Source organism: Lacerta agilis, chromosome 2 (assembly GCF_009819535.1).
Source record: "Lacerta agilis isolate rLacAgi1 chromosome 2, rLacAgi1.pri, whole genome shotgun sequence".
Lineage (NCBI taxonomy): Eukaryota > Metazoa > Chordata > Lepidosauria > Squamata > Lacertidae > Lacerta > Lacerta agilis.
The window spans coordinates 104033323-104055270 of NC_046313.1; the positions used below are offsets into that span (position 1 = coordinate 104033323).

General features: G+C 50.1%; 1 protein-coding gene and 1 non-coding gene across 5 annotated transcripts; one reads left to right on the top strand and one right to left on the bottom strand.

Moving 5' to 3' along the window:
• Positions 1 to 8377: 8377 nt before the first annotated feature.
• On the bottom strand, positions 8378 to 20782 carry LOC117042042 (zinc finger protein 345-like). Of its 4 annotated transcripts, none has more exons than XM_033141492.1 (6): positions 20656 to 20782; positions 17442 to 17472; positions 16342 to 16454; positions 14821 to 14889; positions 13535 to 13651; positions 8378 to 10693 (listed from the first exon to the last, which is right to left on the bottom strand). In XM_033141492.1, exons 3-6 carry the CDS (start codon positions 16373 to 16375, stop codon positions 8427 to 8429), a joined length of 2487 nt encoding a protein of 828 aa, XP_032997383.1. In that variant the 5' UTR covers positions 16376 to 16454; positions 17442 to 17472; positions 20656 to 20782; the 3' UTR covers positions 8378 to 8426. The 4 variants fall into 4 exon arrangements, with proteins under 4 accessions (XP_032997383.1, XP_032997384.1, XP_032997381.1 ...); XM_033141493.1 differs by having other exon boundaries at positions 13550 to 13651; positions 14821 to 14892; XM_033141490.1 differs by having other exon boundaries at positions 14821 to 14892.
• Positions 13310 to 13382, top strand: TRNAK-CUU. Its single transcript has one exon. It is a non-coding gene; the product is annotated as a tRNA-Lys (tRNA).
• Positions 20783 to 21948: the final 1166 nt, after the last annotated feature.

Sequence of the window (21948 nt, forward strand, 5' to 3'; positions counted from 1 at the left end):
TAAGGCTCCTGGGAACTGTCATTTGTTAAGGGTGCTGGGAACTGTTGCCCTGTGAGGGGTAAACCACAGTTCCCAGGATTCTTGGGCTGGTGGGCAGGATGTGCTTTAGATCTGTAGCATGTCTGCACCCTTAGCTATACCACTGGAGAAAAGCACAGAACCCGTCAAGCCACTTGGCTTCTAGGTCAGCCAAATCCACATTCGCCAGCAGAGAATTCTTACCGTGCACCAGTGCATGCTGCTCCCTGCCGCTGCCCAGATGCATCCCAGAGTCTGCCTTTGAAGGAGAAGTTGCCGGCTGCGGCTGCGGTGGTGACAGCGGCGACAGCGGCGGTGGCAGTGGTGACAGTGATGGTAGCAGTGGTGACAGCGCCGGTTGTAGCTGAATTTGCTGTGCTCCTTCATCAGGGACCTCTTGAGAGATGTCTTGATGTTCTTCGTACACAAACTCATGCCCTATTTTGGAGAGAGAGAGAAAGCAGTCATGGCATGAGTGGGCCCAGCCCAATACTTTATGCTTCCCCAACAGATGATTCTCATTTCAACATTAGTGTTTGGACAGCACCTTTCAGGCTGGCCTTGGGGCATAACAATATACACCTTTGTCCTCCTGACAGATGAGAATGACTGGGGGAGCTCAGGAGCAACAGACTTCCTATTCATGACAAAGGAGCTTGTGGAGGAAAACATCCTAGTGCAGTGGTTTTCAACCAGTGCGCGGTGGCACCCTGGGGTGCCGTGAATGATAGGGATGCCACAGGCAACACTGGCCTCTGTCCCTCTTTCCTTCCCTCCCCGCCTTGATGCCTTCTTGTATCCCTGCCTCCCAAAGGCCTGGACAGCTGTTTGTTGCAGCAGCCCTGGCTACAAGCTCCCCAGGTGAATGGTGCCTCTGGGGCTGGCCAGAGGGTGCTTCCCAGGCCCCCGTGGGGCAGTGTGAGGAGGCACCTCTCTTTGGGGCAGGGGAGCAGCTGAGAGGCCAGGGGTGGCAGCTGCAGCTGCCCAGAAGACTACCAGGGAGAGGGGTGAGGAGGCTGAGGGAGCCCTCGACAAAGGAGGGTGTTTGAAAAATGGTGAGAGGCTGCCAACTCTGCAGGGAAGAGGTGACATAACTGGACTTCTGAGCCCCACAGGGGTGCCACAGAAAGAATGTAGTTGGTCAAGAGAGCCATGGACTCAACAAGGTTGAAAACCTCTGTCCTAGTGGATTTCAGCCCAATGGCCCAATGGCTCACACCTGTCCCAGTTCCTGCTTTGCTGACCTTAAAGGCACTGGTCTACTCGAGGTAACAGTCTCCTCTTAGCAAGCTTTCTTTTTTATTATTATTAAATGGGCCTTTTCCCAATCCCTCCCTTACCTGGAAATCATGATGGGTAAGTCACAGAATAGAAAAGTAAGGCAACTGGCCTTTCTGGAGTGAGTTTGAAGAACTGGGGCTTCCACTTGGCCTATCCTCCTGGGCTAGAATGAGCACCTATTGCTCTGTATCAAGGTGAGCTCCAAGTCTCCAAGTGCTTAGCAGACTGGACACACCCCAGTGAGAAGTTGGAAACAGCTACTCTGCTGGCTGTCTCTCTTTTTGGTGGCGAGATTTAAATGGAGGATTTCAGAGCCCGAGAACAAATGTTCAGAACCAAACAGACTAACAAAAACAGCACACCCAAGCACCAAACTCTAATATTTAACTCATAATCTTTAAAAGATCCCATCACTTTAGCTGCAGTACAGGACCCATAGCCAAGACATGCCCCCTCCTACCCAGGCCTTTCACTTCCGAGATTTTTTTTGGGAACGGTAAGTGTTTGGCGTTGCACTTTAAATAGTTTTTAATGACAACTACAACAGTAAAAATGTACGTACATAGCCAAAAAGGGGTTCAGCCCGGACCTCGTTTTCATTTAATCACAATGTCCAACAGCTCATCTGCCCATGTGCAGAGTGCATTTGCCTCACTAGCCAACTACGCCTTTACATATCTGTGATTGAGGCACAGTCAACTGAAGAGAGAACGGATCTCCTAACTGCGATCGAGGAAGGTGAAGCAATCTACCTCTTTTTTCTTTTCTTTTTTAAAGACGTCGAGCCTGAAACCCCCTCACTGAAGCAATGCCGCTGTAGGAAGGCATTAAAAAGTTATTCCCAGTAACTGAGCCCTGGAGAATCAGGCGCCGCTGCTGCTGCTGCTCACCCAGTTCAGCTTGCAAGTCTTCTTTCAGGGAGACGGCGCTCTGCACCAGGGCCACGATCCTCGCCCCCATCTCCTCCAGCCTCCCCACTCGCCCTTCAAATGCTGGCCACCTTGCAGAAACCTCGCTTCACGCCCCAACTGACCGCCCCCCCCCCCCGATGATTATATAGGTGCAGAGTTGCAGCCGGACGCCGAGTGCCGCTTCCCGGCTCTCCCCCCCCCCGCGGTTTCCCTTCAGGTCCGTCTCGAGCCGAGGCCAATCAGGCTCCCGCATTCTTTCCTCCGGCTTCGTTCGATTGCCTTGGGGAAAAAAATCAAAGCGGGGGAAATGGCGTGGGCGGCGGCCGCTTTTTGCTCTCTATTCATCCCGTTCCTCGTCTAAACGCTTTCTTCCTCGTTTTCAGTCGGGTTCTTCAGCTTTCCTTTAATTGCTGCCGCCGCCGCCGCCGCCGCCGCCGCTGCTACTGCTATTGTGCTTTTTAGAGCAGAGTGGTTCTCAAACTTTATTTTCTCTGCGCCACGCCGATTTTTTAAATTATTATTATTATCGATAGAAATTCATTGGAAAACAAAAAGAGAGAGAGACAAACTCCTGGCAGTGCTTGATTTAGAAGAGCATCGCTTGTGATTTGTAAGAGTGTCGCTTGATGCTCTTGCTCTCGTTTTGAAAAGGTATCATATTCTGCAAATAAATTAATTCTGATACCACGCAACACTAAAATGTTTAAATGTCTCTTTGTCCTTGAATCTTTCTGCCACACCCTTTGAGAGCCGCTGTTGTTGAGAATTTCTCTATCCTATTTACACAGGCCAAGTTATTTGTAGGAAATGACCCCACTCCCAGGAAATTTAGGCTTTCTTACTTGTTTCTAATTTCCATTTTGTCAACCCGTTTTACTATCCAAAAGTTCTCAAAGCAATTTATATGCACTGTCTCTCTCTCTCTATTACATTTTATATCCCGCCTTTCCTACAGGGAGCTCAGGGTGTGGCCCTACGAGACATCACCCCCAGCAACGTTTTATGCTCACAACAACCCTGTGAGGTAGGGCTAGGCAGAGAGTAGAGTGACTTGGCTCAAGGGCACCAAGTGAGCTTCATGGCCAGTGGGGATTTGAACTCTGGTCTTCCAGAACCTATTCTAGCACTCTAACCACTGAGCCGCACTGTAAGTACAATAAGTACAACCCATATCAAATGATTCTCGCAACAAAATACATTAGGGGGAAAACCCCACACCCATAGCCACAATATGAAATAAACAAATTCAGAGAACATGACTACAAGGTCAAATTCAGAATTTCAACCAACACAACATACATGCAATTTTGTCATCCGTTTTCACACAACCACTAGAAGCCTCCACTGCCTCAAGCATTATATCTGTCAGCTACTCGTACACAAACCACTCACACTCAGCAATATTACAACCTAAGTACACAGAGTCACTGCCAAGCTTAAAGCAATAATATACAGTCTTAATACCTGAAGAACTAACAGGCTCATGTCCTTCTTCCATTGAACCACCTCAGATTCTCTCACCCGAGAGAGGCGGTGTAGGATTGCATATGCATAGCGGGGTCGCCCTGTTAATTTGTTTTAAAAGCAGTGGCGGGGTGGATCGGGACCACTGGGCGGGGGTGGGGGGTGGACTCCCTTTCACAACGTTTTCCATTCTAGATCTCTCGCACCCACAACTATAGGCACTCCTCCCCTTGCAAAGGAACACATCTGGTTGAAAACCAGGCTATTTTGCCACCTGGGAGGTCTTTGCGCCTTTAAGAGTTAACCAACAGAAGTTCAACAGGGGAAGTTTCCCCTAGTATGGGGAAGCAGTGGCAGAGAAACCTTCCATCTCCCTTATTTCCACCTGTTACCAAGCTGTTAGAAGCTTGGCCAAGCGAAACCAAACAAAAGCAGAGGGTATTCAGAGTTTCAAGGAGGACGTTTTCTTCCTTTATTGAGGTTCACCTATATATCGTAATATAATAATAATAATAATAATAATAATAATAATAATAATAATAATAATAATAGCATATAGTATAATAATTGTAATAGTGATTTTTAAAAAATTCTGTAGTGCTGAATTCCAAATAAAGTGAGTTCATTTCAGACAAGTGTTACATTGTGATTTCCCCACAATAATTTAAAAATAGAAAATAAGAAGAAGCAAGGGTGCTACAGAGCAAAGGATGCAGAACCACAACTGGTTGGGGCTTTCATTACTCCCTCCACCACCCCCCAAAAAACAACAACTGTTGCCATAAGGTTTCTTTGCTGACATCATTCAGGCGTAGTAGGTCTTAGCAGCAGGGTTAGACTGTCCTCGTGATTGCTCCAGCATCGTTTCCTAAATTGGACAGAAGAGGGAAAACTGGAAGAAGTGGATGAAAGGCAGGGAGGATAGTCCTGCCCAGGAATTTTCTTCTTCTTCTTAACTCTGTGAGGTAAGTCATCCTGATTTCCATTTTACAGAGGGGGAACAGAGTCTAAAAGATCGTAACTGGCCCAAGGCTACCCAGTGAGTCTGTAACTAAGCTGAGATTTAAGCCCAAACCTCTTGGGTCCTGGGTTATTTACTTTCAAAGAGATTCTAGTGCTCATGATTATGTTTGAAACAACATGTTTGGGTGTGTGCCTGTGGTGCTTAAGTCCTCTACGGTTGCCATTCCCCATCCCGACGGCCTCTGGTTGATAATCATAGAATTGTAGAGTTGGAAGGGGCCCTGAGGATCATCTAGTCCAACTCGTTGCAATGCAATTGCAACCCAATTCATGGCTCTGAGCTTCTCTTTATTTAGCTATCAGCAGTTCGAATTCGCGCAACGGAGTGAGCTCCCGTTGCTCTGCCCCAGCTCCTGCCAACCTAGCAGTTTGAAAGCACACCAGTCCAAGTAGATAAATAGGTACCGCTGCGGTGGGAAGGTAAATGACATTTCCGTGCGCTCTGGCTTCTATCATGGTGTCCCGTTGCGCCAGAAGCGGTTTAGTCATGCTGGCCACATGACCCAGAAAGCTGTCTGTGGACAAACGGCCTGAAAGATGAGAGCCACACCCCACAGTCGCCTTTGACTGGAGTTAACCGTTCAGGGGTCCTTTACCTTTTTTTATTTAGCTCTATTAAAAAGCCCAGGTGTCATGTGGACAAGGAGCAGCGGCTGCTCAGCATAAGGGACCTGGCTTTTTGCACATGGTCAGGGGCTGCCTTTATCACAATCACATGTTTCAGGCCTGCCTCTTACCCCATAGGCGAGTCCCATCTTTCCAAACAAGCTCTATAGCTGCCCCTTTAAGCAGCAGCTCGGATGTCTGGTGTTTATGCCCATGCTGTGAAAATTTGCAACACCTGCTGATTCCTTCCTCTCAGGCTGTTATTAAAGGCACAGGAGCTGGCCAGCCTTTTTCAGGTCAGTGGCAATCCTGTGATTAGCTAGGATATAATGAAGAGCCCAAGGCGGGAGAATATACACTTTTCAGAATGACGGGTGGGAGAGAGGAAATGGCCTCTTCCATAAGAGACTAGACTCCTTTAACCAGTTACTCAAACCCCATCCTCTGAATGCTGGGCCAAGAAAAGACCTGATTTGTGGAATGAACTGGTTATGGAGAAATACACCCCTTTAGGATATATATTCTATATCAGGGGTGGCCAACTCCCAAGACTGTGATCTACTTACAGAGTTAAAAACTGGCAGTGACCTACCCCCTTTTAGGGGGTTCAGGTCAAAGTTATTGTTGAGCTTTTTGGGGGAGGAGGAAAACACCGTTTTTTAGGCATTCAGATCAAATTTGTTGTAGAGCTTTTTTTTAGGGGAACCAAAGTTGTTGAGCTTCTTTGGGGGAGCCAGTGATCTACCACAGACATCCAGTGATCTGCCGGTAGATCACGATCTACCTGTTGGACATGCCTGTTCTATATTATAAATCTGCTACGAGCTGGACTTCTCATCTGGGTCCTGTGAGACTTTATTGTTAGGAACTGATGGCAGGAGGAGGTTTAGATCAATCAAGGGGCATCAAAGGACAAGGTTGGTTTCCCACTAAGGCAGCCCCAACGCTGATTAATATAGAATCATGGAATTTGTAGAGTTGGAAAGAGCCAGCCCCCTGCAATACGGGAATCTTTCACCCAACGTAGGGTTCAAACTTATGACCCTGGGATTAAGAGCCTCACGGTGGGGATCTGGCGATTCAGGGTCGTGCATAGATGTGGGAATTTTGGACTCAAGGTCAACTCTGTTGTGGACCCCTTCCCCCTGCGGCCTTTGGAAAGGTCATGCTATCTCATCTTTTCCGTAGCTTCCAACATGCTACAGAGGAACATCGAGGCATAGATCTTTTCGGGCTGCATGCTCACGTGAGAGCGACTTGCCCCAGAGGACCACTGCCACCGCTGGGCCCCATTTCTAGACTTAATCCCATGCGTCTTTCTTACTCTCAAGCAGCACTTCTTGCTTCCACAGAGCTTGGTCAGACTGGCCCATCACCCAGTACTTCCCCTGGATACCATAAAATGCACCTGGTATCTGCAATGCATCAGCAGAAGTCTAGTGTCCAGGTCAAGGGAAGTAACAGAAACACTCTATTCTGTCTTGGTCAGACCACACCTGGAATACTGGGCCCAGTTCTGGGCGCCACAAATTAAGAAGGATGTTGACAAGTTGGAACGTTTGCAGAGGAGGGCAACCAAGATGATCAAGGGTCTGGAAACTAAGCCTTAAGAGAAGTGCTTGAAGGAGCTGGGTATGTTTAGTCTGGAAAAGAGGAGACTGAGCGGAGATATGATAGCCGTCTTTAAGTATCTGAAGGGCTGTCACCCGGAGCAAGCTTGTTTTCTCCTGCTCTGGAGACTAGGACCTGAACCAGTGGCTTCAAGTTACAAGAAAGGAGACTTGGAAGAACTTTCTGACGGTAAGCACAGTTCAACAGTGGAACCAGACTCCCATGACTCCTTGGAGGTTTTTAAAGCAGAGATTGGTTGGCCATCTGTTATGGATGCTTTAGTTGAGATTCCTGCATTGCAGGGGGTTGGACTAGATGACCTGGGGGATCCCTTCCAACTATGCAAGTCTATGATTCTATGTACCTCGAATAAGGTGCGTACAACACCAGCTCCACGATGCCCGTGAGAACAGAGGGATGCCTGGGTGGGAATATGCATTCCTCCTCTGCTCTGCTGATTGCAAACCTCTAAGCCTGTTCCCAGCAACTGGCATTGTGAGCCAGTTCAGCCGCTCGGCGGGGGGGGGGGGAGGACATGGTATACAGTCCACCTGGGATTGTATCGCCTCATTATGAAAAGATGCAGGTCCTACTGTTGGTCAAAGTGAGGTGAGTAGGTAAGGAGGTAGATGCTGAAAGTGGGGGGGGGGGGGGAGAGAGAGGCAGGAGCCCCACTGCTGTTTCTTCCAAGTTCCCTAGCTATGTTGGGGAAAGAGCATCATGTGGCCTGCCCTGCACCCCTGCTGCTCTCAAGTAACACTCAGCTCCCGGTCGAGTTGGCGCCATCCTCTTCTCCTCTGCCTCAGGCAGCAAAATGTCTTGTTCCGGCTCTAGACACAGGATTTGCTGCACCTTTCAACATCGAAGAAACTCTTGTGTGGCATTCAGCGTTGCGCTGTCACAATCGTTCCATTTCTGCTTGCCAGGTGGAACCAATTCCGCTTTCCTTCTCCCCTCCCCAGCCGTGTGCTGTTCTGGGGGCTCTCCTGACACCCCCCTACCCCACCCGCCAGCTGCTTTGGGGAGTCAAAGCCCCGGTTGCCCTAGCCGGATTCCTTGACCTGGTCGGCCACTGTGAGAACAGGATGCTGGACAAGATGGACTGCTGGCCTGATCCAGCAGGCTCCGCTTGCTCTGGCTCCCACTAGCACAACTGCTTGGTCGAATCTGGCCCTCTCAGAACACGGAAACACCATAAGAAGAGGCCTGTATGGGAAGCCCACAAGCAGCTTCCCCACAGCTTCCTCCTTGGGATTCCTTCTCCTCTTCCAAAACACTAGCTGTCTACATGCAGGAGTCTTGTTTCGTTCTTTAATGTGAAGAAGTGCTCAGGTGGTCTTTCCTCCATGCCCACAAACACCCATTCTGAAATGGTACAGTCCCAGCAGAGCTGTTACCTTGCACTTTTTCAGCAGCAGCTGAGGGGGGGTGGTAGAGAAAAGATGGACACCTCCTCTCCTGTCTCACCCCGCAAACAAAGAACAGATCTGGAAGTTGAGGTCCATCGCCCAGTTAGGAGGTGGGGGGGAGTTGTGGCCAACCATCTTGGGCAAGGCTGGCCGCCCAGCCCGAGCTGCTTTCCCCCAGTCTCCATGTATCTGGGGGCAAGAACCCCTTCACGCCCCATCCCTGCAGACCCCCAGGATGGGGGGCATTAGGGACGGGGCTTTGGAAGGGAGTTGGGACCTCGGGCCATGTGATGGCAGCTGGCGGGTTGCTGTTCCTGTCTCCCTCGCCCCACCAGGGCGGCATGATAGAGAGAGCGGGCTCGGGAACCCCCGGGGGCGGCTCCTTGTAGCGCTTGGAGCCCCCTTTCCCACCCTCGGCCCCTCCCCGCACCCCTCCCTTGGGGGCCCGGTTGGCCGCGTGCGTGCGCTGGTGGCGGTTGCGGTGGGAGCTGCGGCTGAAGCATTTCCCGCACACGGGGCACTGGTACGGCTTCTCGCCCGTGTGGACCCTCCGGTGCCTCTCCAGGTGGGAGACGAAGCCGAAGCTCTTGCCGCAGGCGGCGCACTCGTACGGCTTCTCGCCCCGGTGGGTCCGCTGGTGCGTCAGCAGCTGGGCGCCGGCCACAAAGCGCTTCCCGCACTCCTTGCACTTGTGGGGCTTCCCGCTCGAGTGGGTCCTCTGGTGCTGCAGGAGGGTGGAGCTGACGCTGAAGCTTTTCCCGCACTCGTTGCAGCGGTAGGGCTTCTCCCCCGTGTGGATCCTCCGGTGCCGGTCCAGGTGGGAGCTGACGCTGAAGCTCTTCCCGCAGTCCCCGCAGGCGTAAGGCTTCTCCCCAGTGTGGATCCTCCGGTGCCTCTCCAAGTGCGAGCTCCAGCTGAAACTCTTCCCGCAGTCGGAGCACCCGTAGCGCTTGCTCTCGGCCGCGTGGGATTTCTGGTGCTTGACCAGAGACGCCAGCTCCCCGTAGGTCTTCCCGCACTCGTCGCACTTGTGGGGCCTGTCGGGCGAGTGCACGCGCTGGTGCCTCTCGAGGTGGGAGCTGACGCTGAAAGCCTTCCCGCACTCTTCACACCGGTACGGCTTCTCGCCCGTGTGGATCCTCTTGTGCTTGATGAGGGCCGAGCACCAGCTGAACTTTTTCCCGCACTCTGGGCACTGGTAAGGCCTCTCTCCCGTGTGGATCCTCTGGTGCTTCACCAGCGACGAACTCTGGCCGAAGCCTTTCCCGCAGTCCGCGCACTTGTGGGGCTTCTCGCTGCAAGCCGGCGGCGAGGGAGGCGGCGGCGAGGGCGGGTTGGGGGCGGCCCGTTTGCGGCTGCAGTCGGCGCATTTGGTGGGGTCCCTGCCCCCTGCCGGGGACGTCCCGAGGTGATGGAGGGCGGCCGCGCTGAGGTAGAAGCTCTTGCTGCAGTCCACGCACTGGCGCGGCTTCTCGCCCGTGTGGATCCGCTGGTGCCTGTAGAGGTGGGAGCTGCGGCTGAAGCTCTTCCCGCAGTCGGTGCACTGGTAGGGCCTCTCTCCCGTGTGGATCCTCTGGTGTCTCTCGAGGTGGGATGTGAAGCTGAAGCTCTTCCCGCAGTCGGGGCACTCGTACGGCTTCTGGCCCAGGTGCTTCCTCTGGTGAGCGGCCAGGTTGGCGCTGAGGTTGAAGCCCTTCCCACAGTCCCCGCACCGGTAGGGCTTGTCGTCCGCGTGGGTCCTCTGGTGCTGCGCCAGGGTGGAGCTGACGGTGAAGCTCTTCCCGCAGTCTTTGCACTGGTACGGCTTCTCCCCCGTGTGGATCCTCCGGTGCCTCTCCAGGTGCGACCCAACGCTGAAGGCCTTCCCGCACTCCTTGCAGGCGTAGGGCTTCTCCCCGGTGTGGACCCTCCGGTGCCGCTCCAGGTGAGAGGTCCAGCTGAAGCTCTTCCCGCAGTCCTCGCACTTGTATGGCTTGTCGCCCGCGTGGCACTTCCGGTGCTTGGCCAGGGCCTCGGCCTCGGAGAAGCTCTTCTCGCACCCGTCGCACTTGTGGGGCCTTTCGTCCAAGTGAAGCCTCTGGTGCCTGAGGAGGTTGGACTTCTGGCTGAAGCTTTTGCCGCACTCGAGGCAGTGGTGGCCCCTCTTGGTCCCTTGTGGCTTCCCAGAGGGCAACAGGAGTTTGGAAGCGCTCACGGCCTGCTTTTCCTTCTCTGCCTTTCCTCCTGCTGCTTTTGTGCGCCTCGGTCTCCCTTCTGGCTGGCTCTCTCCCTCTACTGGACTCCTGTCCAGGGTGCTCTCTGTCTGCATGTCCGTCTTGCTCAAAGCCTCTTGCTGATGGGTATCCTCATTCTTCCTTCTCAGCTCATCACCTAAGACAAATGAAGCAAATGTGAGCTGCCTTCTGTGGCACACCTTTCACCATAACTTAACTGTTGTTGTTTTTTGACAATAATTTTTATTAATTTTCAGTTACAATAATCCATGGTAGCCTCATTATAAGGTTAAGGTAAAGGGACCCCTGACCGTTAGGTCCAGTCGCAGACGACTCTGGGGTTGCGGCGCTCATCTCGCTTTATTGGCCGAGGGAGCCGGTCTACAGCTTCCGGGTCATGTGGCCAGCATGACTAAGCCACTTCTGGCAAACCAGAGCAGCGCATGGAAATGCCGTTTACCTTCCCGCCAGAGCAGTACCTATTTATCAACTTGCACTTAAAAAATTTTTTTATTAAAGATTTTCTTGATTTACAAAGGTAGTGCAATGCCTCTCGTATTTTTCCATATAACATTTTTACAAATCAGTTTTTGTTGTTGAGACATTGGGAAGAAAAGGGGGAGAGAGGTGGGTGGGATGAGGAGATAGGTGGGGTGGGGTGACGATGTTTCTATTTTACTTAATATGAGTAGGGTTTGGTGCCAGCATTGTTTGTGTAGGTTCTCTGTTGTTTGCTTGTGCTCCTTTGGCGGTGAGAGAGGTCGGGGTTGGCGTAGGGTGTGGTTGTTCATTTGTGGTTGGTTGTGGTGATCTTTGGTTTCCTGTGTGAGTGGGGTTGGTGGGTGTTTTGGATCAGGTTAGCCATATTGATTTGTTTCCTGTCGGTAGATTTTTGTCATTGTCTTGTTGGGCTGTGTGTGTGATGAAGGGTCTACTTGCACTTTGACGTGATTTCGAACTGCTAGGTTGGCAGGAGCAGGGACCGAGCAATGGGATCTCATCCCGTTGCGGGGATTCGAACCGCCGACCTTCTGATTGGCAAGCCCTAGGCTCTGGTTTAACCCACGGCGCCACCCGCGTCCCCTAGCCTCATTATAACGATGCCAAATTACAATACAATTACTAATCCCAATCATTCAAATGCCAAATTATATAATTTCGGTTCCCGTCTGCTAGAATTGATAATTTACGGTACTTTGTTTCTGTGTTCCAAGATATTATTCCTCTCAATTCCATTCCATTCAAAATAACCACTCCTTATTTAACAGCTGCAATATTAACGGCATCCATTCATCTTGACACACTGCACGATTTATAAACTTATAGGTGAAGCTGTATCCTTATTCCTCCTGTGTGTGACAATTATTCTGTCCGTGGTATTCCTTCCTGTCCTTGTAAAATGTTATGTCTATCTTTTCCCAGCCGATGCTCCCATCATGCCTTGGCCAGAGCTAATATCCCATCGTTATTTCAAAAGTTCTCCATTGCTCCATCACGTGGTTCATTGTTTTACAACTTTTACCAAAAAGCTCCCGAAGATCTATGTTCACATTGTTTTACGACTTCAACAGCAGCTGCGAAAATCATATTGTTCCAGTATAAGTCCTATTTTTGACACACACACCCCATAACTTAACTGAATGGAACTTCAGTCAGATGGGTGGGGTACAATTTATTATTATTATTATTATTATTATTATTATTATTATTATTATTATTTGCATCACTTATGTGGGAAATGATGCTCCAGGTCAAAATAGAAATTCCATTTTTGCAAGGTGAGCAAAGGGTGAAGACACATGGAGTTCTCTGTAAATTCCTAGAGGGCACTCTGTGAGCTCATATCCTCTGCTTGCCCAGGCAGGAAGGGTAATAATAGGAAGATAATCCTTATCACTTCCTCCCATTTGAGGAATAGTCTCTCATGCAGCCGTAGGGAAAGGATGCAGGGTCTGTGTGCTCCTGAACACAGGCACCATGTTTGATCTAACCCAGGGTTTCCCAAACATGGATCTCTGGCTGTTTTTTGGACTACAATTCCCATCATCCCCGACCACTGGCCCTGCTAGCTAGGGATGATGGGTGTTTTAGTTCAAAAACAGCCAGAGGCCCAAGTTTGGGAAGCCCTAATCTAAGCCATGTATTTTGTAATTTAGAAAGATTTTTTGCCTGACTTAATTACTGCTGTTTTCTGCTTGAATCAAGTGTGCAACTTTATGTAAGCAAATAATATTATTATATTTTTACATTACAGAGTTCTGTGTTGTTATTTTGCAGAGATGGAAAAACAAAGTCTCTCACGCAAAGTCTCTCATGAAACTCTGGTCTGCAAAAAGGCATCCTGGATAATTCTAGACAGCTGCACAACCTTGTCTCAAGTTTCCATGTTAATGTTGGAAAGGATGGTGTATTCTTAACTCTGCTAAACTAGATGCTAATCTTACCCAAGCAAGTAAGAGGAAGGGTAATTAATAAACAATGTATGCTACCCTACCTTCCAAATCCATTCCAACAACTTAATCACTTAGTCTTTAATGACTGGCATCTGACTGCATCCTCCAATGCCAGAATGGGAAGAGTTGCAGGGTGGGGGGGTGGGAATCTCTCTGTCTGGTATTTGATCTGCAATGGCTCATTCACACATGCAAGTCACCACTTGATAACCAACAGAGTTATTGAGTGTTGAACATGTAGATGAGAACCAGTCCTAGATATGCTACAAGTGACTGAAAGGGACACAACTTATCACACCACCTCATTCAGGTCGGACCTAGCTGGAATAGCTCAGGCGGTAGAGCATGAGACTCTTAATCTCAGGGTCGTGGGTTCGAGCCCCACATTGGGTAAAAAGATTACAGCACTGCAAGGGGTTGGGTGACCCTCGTGGTCCCTTACAATTCTATGATTCCTTGCCAGGATAGACCACAAGTCTGGTTCAGGAGAGCTGCCTTTGAATTCTGAAGTTCAATTCCATTTTTTAAAAATGCTGGTTCCTCACCTGGGCTAGACTCACTTGCCATCTCCCTTCCCTCCGGCTCCTGAAAATCTGGAACCCATGGGTCTTCCCCTCGGTCCATCCAGGAGAGCAGGTCAGGTTTGGAAAGTGGAAATGCTGCTGATGAGAAAACGAAGGTGGCTCTTCAGTAAAGGTAAAAAGGTAAAGGACCCCTGGACGGATTAAATCATCTCACTTTCAGGCTGAGGGAGCCGGCATTTGTCCACAGACAGCTTTCCGGGTCACGTGGCCAGCAGGACTAAACCACTTCTGGCACAAAGGGACACCGTGACAGAACCCGGAGCGCATGGAAAAGCCGTTTACCTTCCCGCCACTGCGGTACCTGTTTATCTACTTGCACTGGCATGCTTTCGAACTGCTAGGTTGGCAGGAGCCGAGACAGAGAAACAGGAGCTCACCATTGTTACGGGGATTTGAACCACCAACCTTCTGATCGGCAAGCCCAAGGGGCTCGGTGGTTTAGACCACAGCGCCACCTGCGTCCCTACCTGGCATTTCAGTACCATGAACAGGGCCCCATCCCTCTTTCTTGCTGGGGTAGCTTCCTTTGCACGTTTGCTCAAGCAACACTTGCAGTGCAATCATAATACAGGTCTTCTCAGAAGCAAGTCCCACTGCTCACAGCCAGACTGTGCTGTTATGAGAGCCACCAACTTACGGGGCAACCCTAACTGTATCTACTCAGAAGTCAATCCAACCGAATTCGCTGGGGCTTACCCCTAGGTCAGAATGTAAGAGGAGTCCTGCTGGATCAGGCCAATGGCCCAACTAGTCCAGCATCCGTTCCCACAGCGGCCCACCAGATGCTTATGAGAAGCCTACAAGCAGGATCTGAGCACATGAGCCCTCTCCATTCCTGAGGTTTCCAGCATCTGTGTTCAGAAGCATCACTGCCTCTGATCCAGCTCTCAGAATTTTTTTTCTGAGTGCAGAATGTGGGTTGATAGAAGACGACGACTTTGGATTTGATATCCCGCTTTATCACTACCCTAAGGAGTCTCAAAGCGGCTAACAATCTCCTTTTCCCTTCCCCCCCCACAACAAACACTCTGTGAGGTGAGTGGGGCTGAGAGACTTCAGAGAAGTGTGACTAGTCCAAGGTCACCCAGCAGCTGCATGTGGAGGAGCGGGGATGCGAACCCGGTTCACCAGATTACAAGTCCACCGCTCTTATCCATTACACCACGCTCTGATACAGCAAAGAATTTCTGTTGTTGTTGTTGCTGCTGCTTTTTCATAGAGCACAACATTTACTGCATGGGACTCACCTGACGCCAGTCCTCTGCGATGTGAGTCGGCCAGCGCAGTGATCCGGGGAAGGCTGATGGCCATCTCTTCTGCTAACAGGAAGATGAGAGGATGCCGTCAGGACACAAGGCAGGCTGGCGTTTGGCTTTGAGCACTGAGATGCCGCTGGCTAACTTCCCCCATGCTAAAGCATTCTTCCAGTGCAAACCCTCTTCGGTGCAGCAACACTCTCCTCCCTGCCTTACGTAGTGGCTGCGTTACGCCACGAAGGCCGAATGCATCAGGGAATATGTTTTCTAAGTGCAGAAGCCACCAGAACATTCTGGTACATTCTGCTTTCAAAGGTTCTCAAGTGCTCTGGAGCGCACAGCTGTTGTTTTTCTACTGCCCTATCTCCAAACTTCAAGGACGTTTGCCCCGGAGACAGTCTATATCAACTGCCTGCCAGGGAGCTCACGTACTCCTCCTTCTTGTACTTACTTGTACTTCTTGTTCTTACTTTCATTTTGGCATTTATATTCATGAGGTGTGATATTTTTTTTGACTGGATTTTTGACTGGATTTTTTTGAAACTGGATTTGTTCTAAAGGAGCTAGGTTTTGCCTTGCTAGGGAGCTAGCGACCAGGGGCGTAGCGAGCCGCTTTGCTGCCCGGGGCGGAAAAGCAGGGGCATCCCCCTGGGGGTGGTGCGCTGCCCCCTAGAGTGTGCATGCCGTGATGTCACGGCGCACGTGCACAGCATCCCGGGTGGACTGTCCATGTCCACCCAAGATGGCAGGCGCGAGTGGCCGGCCCCCCTTCCGTGGGCTGCAGCACGTGAACAGCAGCACAGACGCTGTGCTGCTGTTCACACGCTGCAGCCTTAAAAGTTGCCGTGCGCCGACGGCGCTGATCACGGGGGCGGGGCGCCACCCCGAGTGTCACCCCCAGGGCGGTACCCGGGGTGGCCCTCCCGCCCCCTTGCTCCGCCCCTGCTAGCGACAAACGGTAAGGTGGATGCCTTAGTAAATCTACACTGAATACATTTTCTGCCATCTGTGTCTTTACGGAATCCACTTATCTGCCCATAGTTCTGCTATTCCGCTAACCAAACAACGATTTAAGACCCTGGAGAGCCCTGCCAATCAGTGTAGGCAATACTGAACTAGAGGGGTCAATAGCCTGACTTGAGATAAAGGCAGCTTCCTTTTCACCCTTGCCCACTGAGTTATTTGGGGCTTAGTAGAGACCTATAGGCTTTCACTGCCAGTCCCATATATTACAGCAATATATTACAGCAATAATCATAACAATAAAAACAGGCTGTCTTGCAGGCTGTTTCTTTTAAAAACCAAAGTATGGCTAAATGTTTTTTTTTTTTTTTTTTTACCTTTTTGCTCTGACACGACAGGAATGTAGAAGGTGTTGTAAAGAATGGAATGGCGGCGACAGAATAAGGAAAATGTCAATGGCGGAAGGTAATGCACGTGGCTGTCTAAAAGGAGAAGGTCCTCATGTTCCAGGGTCCAGAATTGCCTCACTGGCACCGCTGGGATTCTTACCCAGAGAGATTAGCGTCTCATAATTATCCTGCATGATATTCCAGCAGAGGGCTCAGGTGGAGAGGCCCTGCTCTCTTGCGAAGCGCACCTTTGGTCTCGGAGGCCTCTCGCATCTGTAAGGAGAAGTTTGCCCATCTATCAAACTAGCCCTGGAGGAAAACTTGCCTGCCCAATTTGAAACGCACGTTTTCTTAACCCTATTCCTGCCCATGCGTGAATGACGTTGATTTTGGAGGCTGCAGGGGGGAAACAACCCCAAGATATGACCTAATAATAATAATAATAATAATAATAAATTTTTATTTATACCCCGCCCTTCCCAGCCAAAAACCGGGCTCAGGGCGGCTAACACTAATTAAAATCACAGCAAAAACATAAAAACAATCAATTTAAAATACAGATTAAAATACAAATTCAAAATTAAAACTGCAGTCTCATTTTCAAATAGCCCACCAATAAAAGAATGAAGCATAAGTATCAAACAGAAACCAACCCAAAGGCCAGGTGGAACAGCTCCGTCTTGCAGGCCCTGCAGAAAGATGCCAAATCCCGCAGGGCCCTGGTCTCTTGTGATAAGACTGTTCCACCAAGTCGGGGCCAATACTGACCTGCACATTGTGGCAAACATTTGAATGGATGTTTTCTTCCACATGGCAGGTTCGGGGGACCATTTTCAACCCGAGGGCCATATTTCCCTCTGGGCAGCTTTCCAAGGGCCACATGCCAGAGGTGGGCGGGGGCCAGAGGCAAAGGTGGGCGGAGCAACACATTTAAATGTTACCTTTGCACCTTAGACTAGTTTCTACGCACTTCCACACACCTTCCAGAAAAGAGATAGGTGTTTTCAGAGTCCAGTGACTCATTCCTGCCAGGATAAACTTGGGGTGCACTTGGAGCATTGAAGACATTTCGCTGAAGGGTTTCCAAAACTTTGGTCTCTGGTTGTTTTCGGACTACAATTCCCATCATCCCTGACCACTGGTCTTCCTAGCTGGAGATGATGGGAATTGTAGTTCAAAAACAGTCGGAGACCCAAGTCTCTGTGTAACCTGGGTTTTGGTTACACCTGCCTGAACTATAAACCAGCACTGCACACCTACCTGAGTAGCAGGGATTGGCTCTTTGCGGTGACTGGTGAAAAATCAGAAAGAAAGGAAAGTTAGAATGCAACAGACTAGGTATAAATAAAGGGACATTAGGGACATTTTCCCTCTTATACTTACAGGTGAAACTCGAAAAATTAGAATATTGTGAAAAAGTCCATTTATGTAAGCAATTGTTTTCATTAGCTACTGGAAATTTATGTATGAGATAGACTCATGACATGCGAAGCGAGATATTGTCAAGCTTTTGTTTGTTTTAATTGTGATGATTATGGCGTACAGCTGATGAAAACCCAAAGTTGAAATTGTTAATTTGGGGTTCTCATCAACTGTACGCCATAATCATCACAATTATAACAAATAAAGGCTTGACATATCTCGCTCTGCATGTCATGAGTCTATCTCATATATTAGTTTCACCTTTTAAGTTGAATTACTGAAAGAAATTAACCTTTCCACGATATTCTAATTTTTCGAGTTTCACCTGTATATGCTAGGTTTCTTCCATCACGAGACCCAAAGCAGACTATGTGTAGTGCCCAGGTGTTCTCCTTTCCAGCCACGGACCAGACCCAGGCCTGCTTAGCCTCAGCAAGTTGGTGGCTTCATGTGCCCCTGGGCCACACCCTGGGACTACAACTCCCATAATCCCTGTGTGGGCTGGGGCTGCCGGGAGCTGGAGTCCAGCAACATCCAGAAGGAAACAAGCTCTCCATGCCAGCCTCGGTCTCTCCAGCCCCACCATCACATGACAACACAGAACGGCAACACCACACCAATATTGAGGAGCTCCCTTCCTGGGAGGCCAACCTTGTTCCACCCACCTTGGCCTTTAGATTCCTGGTGAAGGGGGTTCTTTTCCTGAGACCTTCTAGGTATCTGACAGTTTCCAGAGGGGCGACCACGTTTGAGTGCTTCCAGACAGGGGCTTAATATCTCAGATGGGTCACTCGGATATCACAAATGGCTCAGGGTATGTTTTCTTTTTAACTTATTGGCAGTGCAGTTTAGTCCATGAGGGTGACCCACCAACCCACATCTATCCTCTGTCAGCCTTCTTCCTTCTAACCCAGGGGTAGGCAACCTAAGGCCCATGGGCTGGAAGCAGCCCATGAAGGCCGTTTAACCGGCCCACGAGCTGCCCCCGAACTGAGCTGTTTGCTGCCTTCAGAGGTCTTCTGAAAGTCAGATAGTTATTTATCTCCTGGACATCTGATGGGAGGGCATTCCCCAGGGAGGGCACCACTACCGAGAAGGCCCTCTGCCTGGTTCCCTGTAACCTCACTTCTCACAGTGAAGAAACCGCAAGAAGGCCCTCGGAGCTGGACCTCAGTGTCTGGGCTGAACGATGGGGTGGAGATGCTCCTTCAGGTATACAGGACTGAGGACATTTATGGCTTTAAAGTTCAGCACCGACACTTTGAATTGTGTGCTGCTCATCCTGGCAGATCTTGACATAGGATTGCCCTCTTAAACAAATGGCATAAGCAAATTATGACATAAGCTTCTGTGCATTACATACAGCCCACTTTCTCAGATACATGAAGTGTTAACCAGAGTAGGACGGGTGGGCACTTTTCATAATGTAAATACCACTGTCTATACACTGTCCTGCGTTTACAACCTATACAATATGTATATGTAACTGCAATGCAGGATTACTCTTCATGCAACTGAGAACCTGATCTACAGCCTGTGAAAGTTTGTGCCATAATAATTTATTCAGCATTCATCCTAACTGAAGTTTACGTGGTGGCTGGTCTTCACTGAGCACTCATTCAGATTTGTTTGTGGGGTGTCGTTCGTTAATCCCACACTTTTCAGCCTATTTCCAAGTCACTTTCCCAACTGCAAATAGCCATTCTTGTTTAAAGATTAGTTGTACAGAGGCAGTGTAGGCAGCAACCTTTGGCCTGCCTCCCTGAAACTCCCATCACCCCTGGCCATTGGCCATGCTTGCTGCAGTTGATGGGGAGTTGTAGTCCCGCAAAACATGCAGCGGGCCAAAGGTTTCCCACACCTGCACCAGAGCTTGAATCCGCTTTAATTGCGCAAACCCAAATTTCCTGGCAAAATAGTGACAGTGGAAGCGCTTAGTCTTTGTTTATTCTAGAACAGAACATATTTGTGTTTTTATATTGTGATTTTATGTTGTGAACTGCCCTGAGACCTGTGGGCATAGGGTGGTATCAGGGCCGTCTTAAAGGGATCGGCTGCTGTGGCGCAACGATCCCTCGGCGCCCCCCAGCGTGCCGCCTCTCCGCCCGCCTCCCTCCCGCGCTGGCTGCCCCTCGGGAGCGGGGGTGGGCGAGCGGGGGATGAGGGGCGTGGCGCTGGAGCGGCGCAGGGCTTTGCACGCCCTTCCCAGCGCTCCAGCTGGGGCTCCGGAGGGCAGCCGGCTTGCAACTTGCCCGCCGGCGCGCGAACGCCCGCACGCCCGTGGGGGCGGGTTGAGTAGGGGGCGTCCGGTATGCCAGTGGGCTTGCGGGGACGCGGCGTGCCACCCAGCATCTATGACGAGACGGCCCTGGGTGGTATACAAAGTTAATTTAATAATAATAATAATAATAATAATAATAATAATAATAATAATAATAATACATTCAGGGTGCTTTGCAATGCAATGATTAACAAGGCAATAACAGCCAATCACCCATTCCCACCACCCTTCTGAGTAATACCCCTCCCCACTCTCTCACTTCTGTTTCAGTGTATCTGCAGAAGTGTGCATGCACACAAAAGCTCATACCAAGAACAAACTTATTTGGTCTCTAAGGTGCTACTGGAAGGATTTTTATTTTTTGGTTTTGGTTTTAACAAGGCAATAGGTCAACATACCAAAAAAAGGTACTACAAACTCTTTTTATCCAAGAAAATTGGGACAGTTGCTGTTTCTAATTCTGCCTGGGTTTTGCTCCCTTCCGGGGTCCATCCGTTTGTTACAGAGACCCCATTCTTATTCCGTCTTGCATCTTTATCATTTACACGTGTTAACTGCCTTCTCCGTAGATCAAGCGGCAGAGCTTGCATTGTATGAAGAAACACAGTTTTTTTATTTTATATAAAAAAAAATCACTAAACGAAAGCATGCCCTCATGCGCCACCAGTGAACAGCAAATCCTTAGCTGATGGCAGCCGAGAATTTTTCATCGCATAGTAGACCACCCGTGGAAAGTGTGGGGCGGGGGTCACCCCTTCTTCTTTCACCAACCTGCTTGTGAATGGGAGCATCTCCCGGGGTGGCCAATTCCGTGTCAAGCGAGTGCGCGCACAGCTTTGGGGGTCTGCGCAGGCTGCAGCTCCGTGGCGCGCAGGTGATCAAGGCAGCAGGATGAGACGCAGCCCCTCCCTCCACCGCCCCCACCCACCCCAGTCTTTTGCCTTCAGCTTCCTGACACCCCCCCCCCCCAATCTCAGGGCATTCCCGCAGCCCTGGATCGGCTCTCGTTGCGTGCCGGAGACCTTCCCACCTTTGCCGGGCAACGGCAAGGGAGGCGTCCGTCCCGTCTAGGGCAGGCAGGTCTCCCCACTCCGGCTGGGGCGCCAGGAGCAGCTGATCCGGCCCGCTTCTCAGCTGCATCGCCCGGAGGAAGCTCAACGCCCGGAGGAAACACGCAGAGAGAGCGCGAGAGAGAAAGAGCCGCGTTTCTCTCTCTTCCCCAAGCCATACCCAGAGCCCTCTGGTGGCTGCCGAGGACGGAGCCTCCTCTCCGGAGCGGCTTGGAAGATCTGGCCAGAGGGATGGATGGATGGGCTCAGGCGGGGACCCGTCGCCAGCGCCAGCGGCTCTGTCTCCAGCTGCGGTGCTGGGACTGCTGGCTGGTGATGTAAGAGTCAGAGACCCAGGGTGTAGATTTTGGTGCTGTTATTGGGTTGTGTTTTTTTTAATGTCTCAATATTAATTGCATTTAACTTTTGGCTAAAATGCACCCATTCCTGCGTGCCTGCATTTTGTGACTCTCATAAATCCCTCCTACCAGTGCCGGATTTACGTATAAGCTAAACAAGCTATAGCTTAGGGCCCCACTCATTTGGGCCCCCCAAAAAAATTTAAAGGGAAAAAACTGGATGTACATTTCCAAAATATAAGATAAAGAACAAATAAAATAAAACTTACAGCAACAGTGTTTTGTGTTGTGTAGGCTCCTATTTGTTATGTGCAAATGGCTTTAGATACCTATTAGGTCCATAAATTACCATATAGCGTATATTCAACACAAAAAAGTGACAATTTGTTGTTGACAAAGGACAGCTGGACATATAAAGGACCCCATTACCTACAGTAGCTTAGGGCCTCATCAAACTGAAATCCGGCCCTGCCTCCTATACTGCATTCCACCCACCGGAGCCAATTCCTAGAGGCCGAGGGGTCCTTGGATCCCCCAATAAATGTTCATAAATGTGCCAAGCAAACACATACATAAATGTGTGAGCCACATATCTGGGGCAGCACAGGAGGACAGTCCAGGAGCCATTTTGACTCCCAGGCTGACCAGGTGTTTCT